Genomic DNA, 13,344 nt, shown 5'->3' with positions numbered 1-13,344 from the left:
TAAACCTCTCACCAGAAAAATGCCTATATGCATAAAATTTACACACATTTGCACAAAGTTTATAAATTTACAATATTTATGTTTCATTCTTCCAGTCAGACTAACTGAAACTGGCCCCAGTTCCTTTCACACTTAACCTACTCAAAAAATAATAATAATGCATGGTAATTATTCGTTTAAGTTCAGGAAAGGCAGAGTTTACCTTTGCCAGATTATATATGCATGAAGTATAGTACTTAAAAATTAACAAATGTAAATAGTAGTTCATTGCATGTCTACTATCATTACTATAAAATCTTTAAATTTTATGCTTTTGAAGTTTCAAATAATTTGTTGCTCTAATATAGGCACGTAAAAGGAGTACATATATGTAGTTTAGTATTTGTTAAATGGGTAGAGGGAAGATGTAGATTAATATGAGTATAGAGGTTTATATGATATGACCCTAGCAAATTTTTAAAATAAAAACTAAACTGATAACATCAGTTACTTTAGAGGTATGGGGATTTGGGGAGATACTGGAGAAGGATTAGACAGAGGAGGAGATTTTAAAAACTTCATACACCTCTAAATTGCTTAACTGGTTATTAATAAGGTTGTATTCTTTACTTTTAAAATAAATTCATCCAGTTTAAAAAAGAAGCATGTATCTAGAGAGAATGTATTTAGAGAGGCTGCTTAGAGACTCACAATGGAGAAAAAGCTCTAGATCTGTAAAGAAGAAATAAAATAATCTTATATGTGGGTTGATGTTATATGCACATATACAAGGTATTTAATGAATATATAAACATTGTGAATATTTTTAATAGGAGAAACTCGTGAAGAAAGAACCTTCCGTAACTGGATGAACTCTCTTGGTGTTAATCCCCATGTAAACCATCTCTATGCGTAAGCCTTCCTACTGCTATTGTAAACAGTTATGAACATCATGAATGGACGCTACACAAATAATTACAGCTCTAAACCTTTCCTAAATGTTAGTTTGTAGCATATTACTTATATTGGAAAATGTTGAGTGGTGACTCCCATTTTCATTTCCAAATACACAAAAGCCCAGATTATTTCTTTACATGATCATTAACATTAAGTGAAAGAATGTATAAATGTCTTTCTAACACCGTAGGGAACAGATATTTATATTTTGAAACAGAGACCAGAGGGTGCCTTAAGCAGACCATCCATGATGCCTTGAAGGCTTTGTACTCACTGTTCTCTCAGCCCGGAATGTTCTTTTCCACATCTAATGCGTTATTCCCTTGCTATATTCAAGCCACTGATTCAGATCTTGACCACCACCTACCACTACCTAACCCCTAACCTCGTTCTTTTTTTTTTTCATAGCAATTAAATACACCCCAAATCATATTATCCATATACTTGTTTCTTCCCTCTCTCTGTCCCTCTCTCTCTCTCTCTCTCTCTCTCTCTGATTTAAAGGCCAGGGATTTTTGTCCTATGTGCCCAGCTTCTAGAACAGTACTTTTCAAACGATAAGCTCTCAATAAATATTTTTAAGAGAATTGGATGGTGTTAGCTCTACTTTCAGCACAGATTGATTAAAAAATAGGAGTCTTGGGTATTATCTATGGTTTTATATATCTTGTTTGGCAGTGTAGTGTTATTGTTTTTAAGGAAACATAGGCCCAGCTGTCTGAAAGCATTGATCAAATTCTTTTTAAATCATTAGTGACCTGCAAGATGCCCTGGTAATCTTACAGTTATACGAACGAATTAAAGTTCCTGTTGACTGGAGTAAGGTGAATAAACCTCCATACCCGAAACTTGGAGCCAACATGAAAAAGGTAGATAATTAGGTTGCTGCACATATTTCTTACAGACTTTTAATTCACAATTTGTTTCTTTTGTTTGGGAAACTCGTTGGCTCTGAGCTTCTTAAGGAAAGGAACTGTGTCTTAGTTTTGTGCACACGTCCATATACAGATTAAACAAATGAAAAATCTTTTAAGCATTTGCTTTTGTGTGTTTGCAGCTAGAAAACTGCAACTATGCTGTTGAATTAGGGAAGCATCCTGCCAAATTCTCCCTGGTTGGCATTGGAGGGCAAGACCTGAATGATGGGAACCAAACCCTGACTTTAGCTCTAGTCTGGCAGCTGATGAGAAGGTATGGTACACAATTTTAGCTGTTTAAGCTTCACTATAATACAAGTCTGTGATCTAGTCCTTATTATTTTTAAGCAAATGTATCGATGACTACATCTTTGAAATTTCTGTGTTTAGACTCTGAAGTGAGCTTAAGTAATGAATATATGTTGGATGGCCAATGAGAGATGGCTTCTTGAAAGTGAGGCAGCAGAACTGTGACTATTTCCCTTTTTGCATAGGAAGCCTGACAGACAGACTTGAGCCTCATTTAGTGTCGGTGACTAAAAATAGCAAAAATTATGCATACCCCATGTATACATTTGAGAAAGATCTCTTAACTGTAATGCTGAAAAGCATTCATTATAACTGGGTACTAGCCAAAGCACAGCTTATTTTAAGTCCTTACCATGGTTGGACTAGTACAAAATGAGACTGCAGTAGACTGTTGGGCTTACTCATTAAAGCACTGAGAATCTTCCCCCCACCAGTGCAAAAGGCAGCTCAATGGCAGGCCACTACTACTTGAAATGTTGGTTGTTTTTTTTTCATACAGTGCAACTCTCTTTCCATGAAATCTAAACCTAAAGAGAAGAAATTAAAGATAAAGCATCTTTCTAATTGAATTTTTTCTCATGAAGTAGATCAGGACCTTTTCTTCTGCTTCTTTTAGATATACCCTCAATGTCCTGGAAGATCTTGGAGACGGTCAGAAAGCTAATGATGACATCATTGTAAGCTGGGTGAACAGAACATTGAGTGAAGCTGGAAAATCAACTTCCATTCAGAGTTTTAAGGTAAGAATTCCATGTTTGACTATTAAACACTGTTTGCTCTAGAAAGTATCTATAATTTGGAAGGCTAGCTTTTGGTTTCTTTGTGAGTGAGAATCATTGTTGGGCCAATGGCGTGATTCTTTTTTAATTCACTGGACTTTGTTTCTGGCAGCTTTATATAGGTAATCCATGTTAATTTGTACACATTGAAATTCTCAGATGTATTGTCCTTTTACACTAGGACAAGACGATCAGCTCCAGTTTGGCAGTTGTGGATTTAATTGATGCCATCCAGCCAGGCTGCATAAACTATGACCTTGTTAAGAGCGGCAATCTAACGGAAGATGACAAGCACAATAATGCCAAGTAAGGGATGCTGCATAATATCCTGGCAAGAGCACAGGCGTTATAGTCAGGCAGACCTGCATTCTCATTCAGGTTCTGCCACTTGAGAATGATATCACCTGGGGGAAACCTCTTCTAGCCTCAGATTCCTCATCAGTAAAATGGGCTCGATCATACTTACCTTGGAGGGCTTCCCTGGTGGCGCAGTGGTTGAGAGTCCGCCTGCCGATGCAGGGGACGCGGGTTCTTGCCCTGGTCTGGGAAGATCCCACATGCCGCGGAGTGGCTAGGCCCGTGAGCCATGGCCGCTGAGCCTGCGCGTCCGGAGCCTGTGCTCCGCAACGGGAGAGGCCCCAACAGTGAGAGGCCCGCGTACCGCAAATAATAATAATAATAATAATAATACTTACCTTGGAGATTTTGAAATGTATAAAATCTGTAAGAGCCTAGCGTTGCACCTGACCTAGTAGGTAGGTGCTCAGTCAGTCGTTGCTTTAGTAGATTACAGAAATAATGTATGTTTTAATGCAACTTAGCTGCAAACTCACAAGTGAAAGATGAGCTAAGAATAACCATGCCTTTGATAAGAGTATTCTTCTGTCGCACTCTTTTAACACACATTATCTAGTGATGTCTCTCTTACTTGCATAGACCAATTTACTATGTATGTTGAGTTTATTATCTTGGTCCCTTAAGTGGGTAGGATGCTAAACCCTCAGGTGGAACTGTGCCTTGAAAGTTTCCTGTGTTTCAACAGTATTGAGGTCTTTTCCACCTGTCTCTTCCCTTCTCCAAAGACCTAGGCTGTGATCTGGTTTCACGGGTAACCCATGAAAACTTTCCCAGTACACACTGAAAATCAGCCCCCAGCTGGGCTTCACAGGATAGCTAAGAAACATTACTGCAAAACTTCGTGGTTAAGCACGTCATTTCTGCCCTCCTTAAAAAAATATTTGTAGCGTAATATGATAAAGATTTAATATCCATAATTTATAGAGAACTCCTGAGGCTTCTTTTTCCAGATGCTTGATCATCTTTAAAGATTCCTGTTACGGAACACCTAGAAATGCCTTGTGTATTAATTGAGGGAAGCTCCTGCAGATTTCCCCAGCTGGACATGTCATGTTCTTTTCTCCCTTCCTTTCTCTACACTTTGCATTCCTTGCTTCGGCCACTCTGGCCATGTACCATGTAGGCTCTCTCCCCTCCTTTGAATATTTGGAAGTATTCACTGCATCTACCAACTTGTATTTTGCGTCTGGCATAATTTTTTCCACCCCAAATCTCTAAGATCTCATGAGAGTTACTATTATCTTATTACATGCTCAACGAGAATATCAATCTGGGTAATTATATATTCTAGAAAACTATTTTTTTCATATCAAATCAGTGCTCCAAAATTATTTCTCATTTTATATTGTAGAAAAAGAGTGAATAAATATTATCAGCCCAAAATAGTAGAGCTTAAAAATCTGGTGTCACTTATAAGTGACCTCGCAAACAAAATAAAACAGAAAACAAAATAACGAAAAATGAAATCATTCCGATTTGAACTTTCACTATAGAAGTTTTGCGTCCTAGACAAATGATTATATAAGAGGAAATAGATGTCTCATGTTGTGCCCTTGACTGACCAGAATTTCACCTTAATTATTGTTTCCTCCAAAAATAGGTACGCAGTGTCAATGGCTAGAAGAATTGGAGCCAGGGTGTACGCTCTCCCGGAAGACCTTGTGGAAGTAAAGCCCAAGATGGTCATGACTGTGTTTGCATGCTTGATGGGCAGGGGAATGAAGAGAGTGTAAAATAACCAATTTGAATAAAAACAACCTTGCTCCCAAGTGCATGATTAGCAGGTCAGCAATTTCCAGGTGAAGTGCTCATGGCTTAAGGAACCATTGGTTATTTAAAGGACTTTTAACAAGACTAAGCTCATCATGGGAGCCCTCAGGGGAAAGAGTTTTAATAACAACTCCTCTTTCCCGTAGTCAAGGTGGATTTGTCATGCCCACCTGAAATGTGCTCATAGCCAAATCATTTACTCGCTCCTCCTAGATCGCTGCCCTTGACGTTTCCCATTGCTGTACGTATTTCTCTCTGTTTCTGTTTCCCTCTTAGAATGTCCACCTCCTGGGACTTGCTTAGATGATTGGATATGAATATTATTAGACAATAATTCTGCTTTTCATCCAGTATGCTAGTTCTTATTCAAGAACTGTGGTCAGAGGGTATTTGGATATGAGTATCCTTCGCTTATCTCTCTAGTACTGAAAATTTACAGAAGTAACTGGCTGTGTAGAATGTAATAGAAGCTTTTCATATTCGTTTATTCTTAAAAATCAGTATCTTTTTACAGTATTCTTTCTACATGATCCTTTTTTGTACATTTAAGAATATTTTGATTACATTAAATAAGACTGCTGATTTTGCTACTTTTTTTAAGGGGTCTTCAAGTAAGTAAAAAACATACATTATAGGTAGAAGAAAAATGTACCTTGAATTTCCATCTTCCCTCTCACACCGAAGCTGTAAACAATTGACATATTTTGTCTTAAAACACTTGGTTCAATATATGCTTATTTGTTTTAAAACCTGTATCATCAAACTCTCTCTTTAGATTTAAAGTGCTGTTGAATATGACACTTTTGAGGAGAGAGTGGGCTCAGAATTTAGGCAGGATACGGTAGGCCAAGTATGCTAAGTGTATAATAAATTTTCTAATTTTACACCTAAGACAAGGAGATGTGGTCACTAAAAAATAAACATATATGTAGGACTTAATGTACTTTTGCTTTGTCAAGCTGTTTGCTATAGTTTTCAAGATCACAATGTTACTCTAACTCTGAAAAGTGATGTAATCTGGTAGCAATGTATTAGTTCAAATAAAGGCATTTACATAATAATTAGTCTCTTCATGCTTCTGTCCCTTAGTAGTATGCCAGTAATGTTTGCCAGGTTTTTTCCTCCAATATTCTAACTCTTTTTCTGGTGTACTTTATAATGATGTTTGTTAAATTTAAGCTTTTGCAGCTGAATTACAGGGGCTGACTGAGTTAAGGATACGATCAGTGGGGTGAGATGGTTTTCTCCAACTTACCAAAATTTCCTTATCCAATTTCTCCCTTTTTCTTTCTCTTCCATCTCATTCACTCTTTTCAATGTTTGATTTTATACAGAAGATCGAAACAGTGGGTATCAGAACAACCAGGGAAGAGAGATGGTTTACGTTAGGTTTTCTCAACCTCATCACCATATGGACATTTTGAGCTGGATAATGCTTTGTTGGAGGTGGGAGGGAGCTGTCCTGTGCATTGCAGGGGTTTAGCTCTATCCCTGGCCTCTACCCACAGATGTCAGTAGCACACCCCCAGTGTGTAGATAAAATATGTCTCCAGACCTGGCCAAATGTTCCATGGTGGGAGCAAAATCATCCCTAGTTGACAACCTGTTGTTCATGGTACCATTTCAAGGTTTTGTGTGAATGAGTAATATGAAATGTAGTCCTTTGAGGAAGTGCATGGTGATACTATAAAATAGTTTGTATTTATAGTCTTAAGAATAAGAAAGACCTCTCTTAGTATGATACAAACCCCAGAGACATAAAATGAAAGAATGATAAATGTGACAATTCTGCTTTTGCAATAAATAAATAAATATAATAAAGTAAAATATAGATGACCAAGGAAAAAAGTTTAGTCCCATATGTTAGTCCATTCATAGACTGGGTGACATAAATAACAGAAATTTATTTCTCACAGTTAGGCAGTCTGGAAGTCCAAGATCAAGGCACTGGCAGATTCACTGTCTGCTGAAGGCCCACTTCCTAGTTCGTAGATGGCTGTCTTTTAGCTGTAGCCTCACATGGTGGCAGAGGCAAGGAAGCTCTCTGGAGGCTCTTTAATAAGGGCACTAATCCCATTCATGACTTCACCCTTATAATTTAAGGCCCCACCTCCTAATACCATCACACTGGGAGATTAGGTTTCAATATATGAATTTTGGAGGAGACCCAAACATTTGGTCTATGGTGCCCATATCATGGATTTTCTTAATATAAGGACACCTTTTACGAATAAATAAAAGACAAGTCTTCTGCAAACATATGCCAGGGTAACTGATGAGATGGGATGACTGTATCTTACGACCTATCTTCTACCTTATATTTCCAATGCTTATCTACATTGTTTCCTTCCAAGTACAAAAGTTCTTCTCTGTAGGTAACTACGTCCCAAATGCCTTGAAATGCCTTTGAAGCAAGAGAAAAGGCTTACTCCATCTTGTCCTTTATTCAAAAAAAGAGCTGGTTTCTTGGGTGGTTCACTGTACAAGGCCCACAGTCTGTAGGAATGCACCTTTGGTCTGTTAAGTGTTCACATAAAGCAATTGGCCTGAACACACCATTTCTTCTTTCCTCCAAATAAAGGGCTAAAATCACTAATATATTCAAAGCACTAACAAATCTATGAAAGAGAAAGTTCCTTTAGAAAAATGGGCAAAGGAGGTAAATATCCAACTTAAAACCTATAATTAACCAATGAACATAAAAAGCAAATGCTGATTCTCAAAAAGTAATGAAACCAACAAAGAATTGCCTTTTTTAGTAGACTTTCTTTTTTTTTTTTTTGCCACACCACACAGCTTGTGGGATTTTAGTTCCCTGACCAGGGATTGAACCCATGCCCTCAGCAGTGAGAACGTGGAGTCCTAACTACTGGACAGCCAGGGAATTCCTGTAGACTTTATTTTTAGAGCAATTTTAGGTTCATAGCGTGAGTTTATTTCTGGGCTTTCTGTCCTGTTCTGTTAATCTATATTTCTGCTTTTGTGCCAGTACCATACTGTTTTGATTACTGTAGCTTTGTAGTATAGTCTGAAGTCAGGGAGTGTGAATCCTCCAGCTCTGTTCTTTCTCAAGATTGTTTTGGCTACTCAAGGTCTTTTTTGTTTCCATACAAAATTTTAAAAATTTTATGTTCCAGTTCTGTGAAAAATGCTGTTGGTAATTTCATAGGGATTGCATTGAATCTATAGACTGCCTTGGGTAGTATAGTCATTTTAACAATATTGATTCTTCTAGTCCAAGAACACAGTATATCTTTCCATCTGTTTGTGTGGTCTTCGGTTTCTTTCGTCAGCATCTTATATTGTTCAGACTACAGGTCTTTTGCCACCTTAGGTAGGTTTATTCCTAGGTATTTTATTCTTTTTGATATGATGGTAAATGGGATTGTTTCCTTAATTTCTCTTTCTGATCTTTCATTGTTAGTGTATAGGAATGCAAGAGATTTCTGTGTATTAATTTTGTATCCTGCAACTTTACCGAATTAATTGATGAGCTCTAGTAGTTTTCTGGTAGCATCTTTAGGATTTTCTTTGGTATAGTATCATGTCATCTGCAAACAGTGACAGTTTTACTTCTTCTTTTCCAATTTGGATTCCCTTTATTTCTTTTTCTTCTCTGATTACCGTGGCTAGGACTTCCAAAGCTATGTTGAATAAAAGTGGTGACAATGGAATCCTTGCCTTGTTCCTTAGAGGGAATGCTTTCAGCTTTTGACCACTGAGAATGATGATACCTGTGGGTTTGTTATATGCAAAAGTATCTTTAAAGATGTTCTTTTTAATCCAGGATACAATAAAAATTTACACATTGCATTTGATTGTCAAGTCCCTGTTCTGCCTTTAAAATGTAAGACACAGGAACAATCTGTTGCTCTTTTCGTCTTTTGTGCCATTGACATTTGTTAAGAGTTTAGACCAGTTTTGTAGTAGGATGACCCACATCTGAATTTGATTGTGAAAAGAAGGAAAAAAAATTATTTGCCATTTAGACAAAATAATATTTACAAAACCTGGTATAAATGAGCTTATGATGAGTTTGTAGCATTTGTTTTAGGTGGGTACAATTGAATAAGTGACATGGCTTTTTGGGGGGAGGGGGTCACTTAAAATTTTTATTTTGAAATGATTATAAGTTAAGAGGAAGTGTCAAAAAGTGAACAAGTGGTCCCATGCACCCTTCGTCCAGTTTCACCAGTAATAATGTCCTATATAGCAATAAAGCCATACCTTGGAGAGATTGTGGGTTCAGTTCCAGACCACCGCAATAAAGTGAACTTTTTGGTTTCCCAGTATGTATAAAAGTTATGTTTACACTATACTGTAGTCAGTTAAGTTTGCAGCAGCATTATGTCTAAAAAAAACTGTACATACCTTAATTAAAAAATACTTTATTGCCAAAAAATGCTAACCATCATCTGAGCCTTCAGCAAGTCACGATAGTGACATCATTGATCAGATAGCATAACAAATATAATAATAATGAAAAAGTTTGAAATATTATGAGAACTACCAAAATGTGACACACAGACCTGAAGTGAGTAAATGCTGTTGGACAAATGGTGCTGATAGACTTGCTTGATGCAGGGTTGCCACAAACCCTCAATTTGTAAAAAATGCACTATCTGCGAATTGCAATAAAATGAGGTGTATATGTATATAGTACAATATCAAACACCAGGTGGATGAAATGGGTAAAGGGGGTCAAAAGGTACAAACTTCCAGTTACAAAATAAACATGTCCTGGGGATGTAATGTACAGCACAGTGACTATAGTTAATAACACTGTATTGTATATTTGAAAATTGCTGAGAGAGTAAATCCTAAAAGTTCTCATCACAGGAAAAAGATTTGTAACTACGTGTGGTGACAAATGTTAATTAGATTTATTGTGGTGATTATTTTGTAATATATATGAATACTGAATCATTAGGCTGTACACCTAAAACAAACACAATGTTATATGTCAGTTATTACTGCAATTTAAAGAATAAAAAACAGGAACTGGAAAAGAGTAAAAAAAAAAAAAACCCAGGAAATTGGCATTGATACAATCCATAGAGCTTATTCATATTTCACCAGTTTTACATGCACTCATTTGTATGTGTATGTGTATATATATATAACTCTGTGCAATTGTATCTTGTAGAGTCATGGAACAACCACCACAATCAATGCTCCTTAGTGCTACCCCTTTAATGGCCACACCCACCAGCCTTCATCCTTAACCCTGGGGTCTATCTGGGGGTTCTCTATTAATTTCCACTGATCTATGTATATAGCCCTTTGCCAATAAATACCACACCGTCTTTATGACTATAGCTGCATAATAAGCCTTAACATCAAGTCTAGTGATTTTTTATTTTTCAAAATTGTTTTAGCCATCCTAGGTCCTTTGCTTTTCCACACACATTTTATTATTTTTTTTTAATCTCTATTTATTTATTTGACTATGCCGGGTCCTAGTTGCAGCACACGGGATCTTTAGTTGCGGCATGCGAACTCTTAGTTGCAGCATGTGAGATATAGTTCCCTGACTGGAGATTGAACCCAGGCCCCCTGCATTGGGAGTGCAGGGTCTTAGCCACTGGATCGCCAGGGAAGTACTTCCACACACATTTTAGAATAAGCTTTTCTATGTCTACCAAAAAATTTTTTGGCTGGAATTTTGCTGGGAATTGTGTGAAATCTATAGATCAATTTGGGGGAGAACTGACATCTTTATTATAACTCTTCCAATCCATGAGTATCGTGTATCTCTTCATTTATTTAGGTCTTCTCTGATTTCTTTAATCAGCATTTAAAATTTCTTTGTATACAGAATCTGTACAGTTTTTGAAGTTTATATGTAAGTATTTCATTCTATTTTGAGTTTTTGGGTAAGTTCTTTGGGATTTTCTACATATACAATCGTGTCATCTTCAAAAATTTGTTAAGAGGGTAGATCCCCTGTTAAATGTTCTTAAAGATAAAAACAAATCATTTCGAATTTAATGGGAAGTGGTCCTCTGTCCTTCATATACCTTCCCAGAAACACTTCATGGGAAGGTGTATTTTAAGGATCAACAAGATGGGAGATGACAACGACTTACTGGGAAACAAATAGTATTGGTGAAAGGTTTTTAAACAAAACCATTGGGGCTTCCCTGCTGGCGCAGTGGCTGAGAGTCCGCCTGCCAATGCAGGGGACACAGGTTCTATCCCTGGTCCGGGAGGATCCCACATGCCATGGAGCAACTAGGCCCGTGCGCCACAACTACTGAGCCTGCGCTCTAGAGCCCACGAGCCACAACTACTGAGCCCGCGAGCCACAATTACTGAAGCCTGCGCGCCTGGAGCCTGTGCTCCGCAGCAAGACAAGCCACCTGCAATGAGAAGCCCATGCATGGCAACGAAGAGTAGACCCCACTCGCCACAACTGGAGAGAGCCTGCGCGCAGCAACGAAGACCCAATGCAGCCAAAAATAAATAAATAATTTTTTAAAAAAAATTAGAAACCAGGTAAAGGAACTTGGCAGCGACTCCTGAGGAATTGATCAGATTTTGTCCACTTTGTGAAATGTCCCCAGGGAAGAACTTCGGACTTCAGTCTTCCTCTTTTGTTGCTTTTTACTCAACATACTTCCTGTGGATAGAGAAGTTTTCAAAATTACATTTTATGTTGAGTCTTCTGTTTAAATGTTTTTCATTAATAATTCACTAATCGATTAAACAATATTGAGCACCTGCTTAATTTCAGGCTTTTGTCCAAGGCCTGAATAAGATGAATGAGAGACGTTGTTTTGCTTGAGCTGTATAGTTGCGGATCTGGGACGTAAACACTTATCACTAAGTAAAATGTCTATGAAAGTTTGTATCAGGAGCACAAAGTCCAAAGTGGTAAATTTGGATGGGAGTAAACAAAATGTGTGTGGGTTGGGGTCGTGGTGGTCAGCAAAATCCCCAATGCAAAGTGATGCTTTAGCTGCTGATTTATTTCTTACAAATTTGACTGGAGATAAAGGGGCCCAGATGAGTTTTTAAAGACCCTGCAGGCTTCTTCTTGAGGTCCAGATTTGACCCATACTTACTCCCGGGTTTCAAAATCTTATTTCAAAACTGCTACACTCAGATTTCATGGAAGGGGCTCCTTGTAAGGCTTGACAGCTGACACTTAAAATATAGATAAGACAGTCCTCTCAGAGTCTATGTCACTGATGAGAAAGAGGAAAACAGCCCCTGGCATATGGAAGCTGGCCTGGCACTCAAGGCTCAGCCTGTTCTCCTGTGAGCATAGAGAAATTCACACACCACCGTCTGACAAGGCCCCTCTGATGGTAACGAAGTGAGACAAAACCAAGACCACTGTGTAATCATGTCTGAACACAGACAAAATATGAATGTCATCCAAATCTCAGAAATGAACAAACATCCTCCTCTACTGGCTTATATGAGGCCCTGCTGCTGTCTTTTTTCCCCCAATACAGCTTTAGCCTTGGTATAATCTAGTGTAGTTTTACAGTGTTGATTATAAATATTTCTTGTCTTTGGATACTTATGACTTACACCTTATCTCCTCTGACAGCTAGCCTTGATTTCGCCTCTCCCAAATCTAGGCTCCAAATTCAGAATAATAAAATTATTAAAATGTCTTTTATGCCTAAACTATCTTTGCGTTTCCTGAAATGGCCACTAGGGAATATGAAGATTTGCTTCTCAATTCTATACAAGAAAGAACAATAAGAATAAATTTTTCTACCTTTTAATTAAGTTCAAACTGTAAAAATAATGGTGATAAACTTAACAAATTAAGAGTTTATCTTCCTATGTTAGTTATGCATAATTAAATATGGTAATTATATCTTTCAATGATTGAATACATTTCAAGTTAAAAGAAACATGCATTTAAGCACAAAGACTGATGCAATGACTCTCTTCCAAACATTTTTCCAGGATTCTGGATTCACAAACCATTTTTCTTTTTTGTTCAAAATATTTGTGGACAGGCACTTGAGGTACTGACTCAGTTACGTAGGACTCATGAAAGTCCTATTGCTTAGATCCAATAACCAAAACATATCCACTTTGCAAGCTGTAAGTCACACTCCTTCCTTCACCTGAAACAGAAAACCCCCATGGTTGCTTATGCCTTTTAGGAGATTATCTATGCCCTGGACAGACCTTCTAGAGACTCTTAAATAACTATGATTTAGTTGTATCTGTTAATGGTTCAAACAGGAAAAGTAAAACTAAAAAATTGCTAAATAGGGTATGATATTATGGACTTAAATGTCCCCTTG

The 13,344-nt window shown here is 37.4% G+C and overlaps 1 protein-coding gene across 3 annotated transcripts in view; it reads left to right on the top strand.

Moving 5' to 3' along the window:
• Window positions 1-6,129, top strand: part of PLS3 (plastin 3) — an 89,653-nt gene extending 83,524 nt beyond the window's left edge. For all 3 annotated transcript variants that reach the window (XM_067723729.1, XM_067723730.1, XM_067723731.1), the window contains exons 11-16: window positions 813-891; window positions 1,691-1,805; window positions 1,994-2,127; window positions 2,779-2,902; window positions 3,123-3,247; window positions 4,899-6,129. In XM_067723729.1, coding sequence (XP_067579830.1) covers window positions 813-891; window positions 1,691-1,805; window positions 1,994-2,127; window positions 2,779-2,902; window positions 3,123-3,247; window positions 4,899-5,031 — 710 coding nt within the window. In that variant the 3' untranslated portion in view covers window positions 5,032-6,129. The remainder of the gene's footprint in view (window positions 1-812; window positions 892-1,690; window positions 1,806-1,993; window positions 2,128-2,778; window positions 2,903-3,122; window positions 3,248-4,898) is intronic.
• The last annotated feature ends 7,215 nt before the right edge of the window (window positions 6,130-13,344 follow it).

Source organism: Pseudorca crassidens, chromosome X (assembly GCF_039906515.1).
Source record: "Pseudorca crassidens isolate mPseCra1 chromosome X, mPseCra1.hap1, whole genome shotgun sequence".
NCBI classification, from domain to species: Eukaryota; Metazoa; Chordata; class Mammalia; order Artiodactyla; family Delphinidae; genus Pseudorca; species Pseudorca crassidens.
Note: the sequence above shows the minus strand (reverse complement) of the source record. Positions and strands in the feature narration are given on the sequence as shown.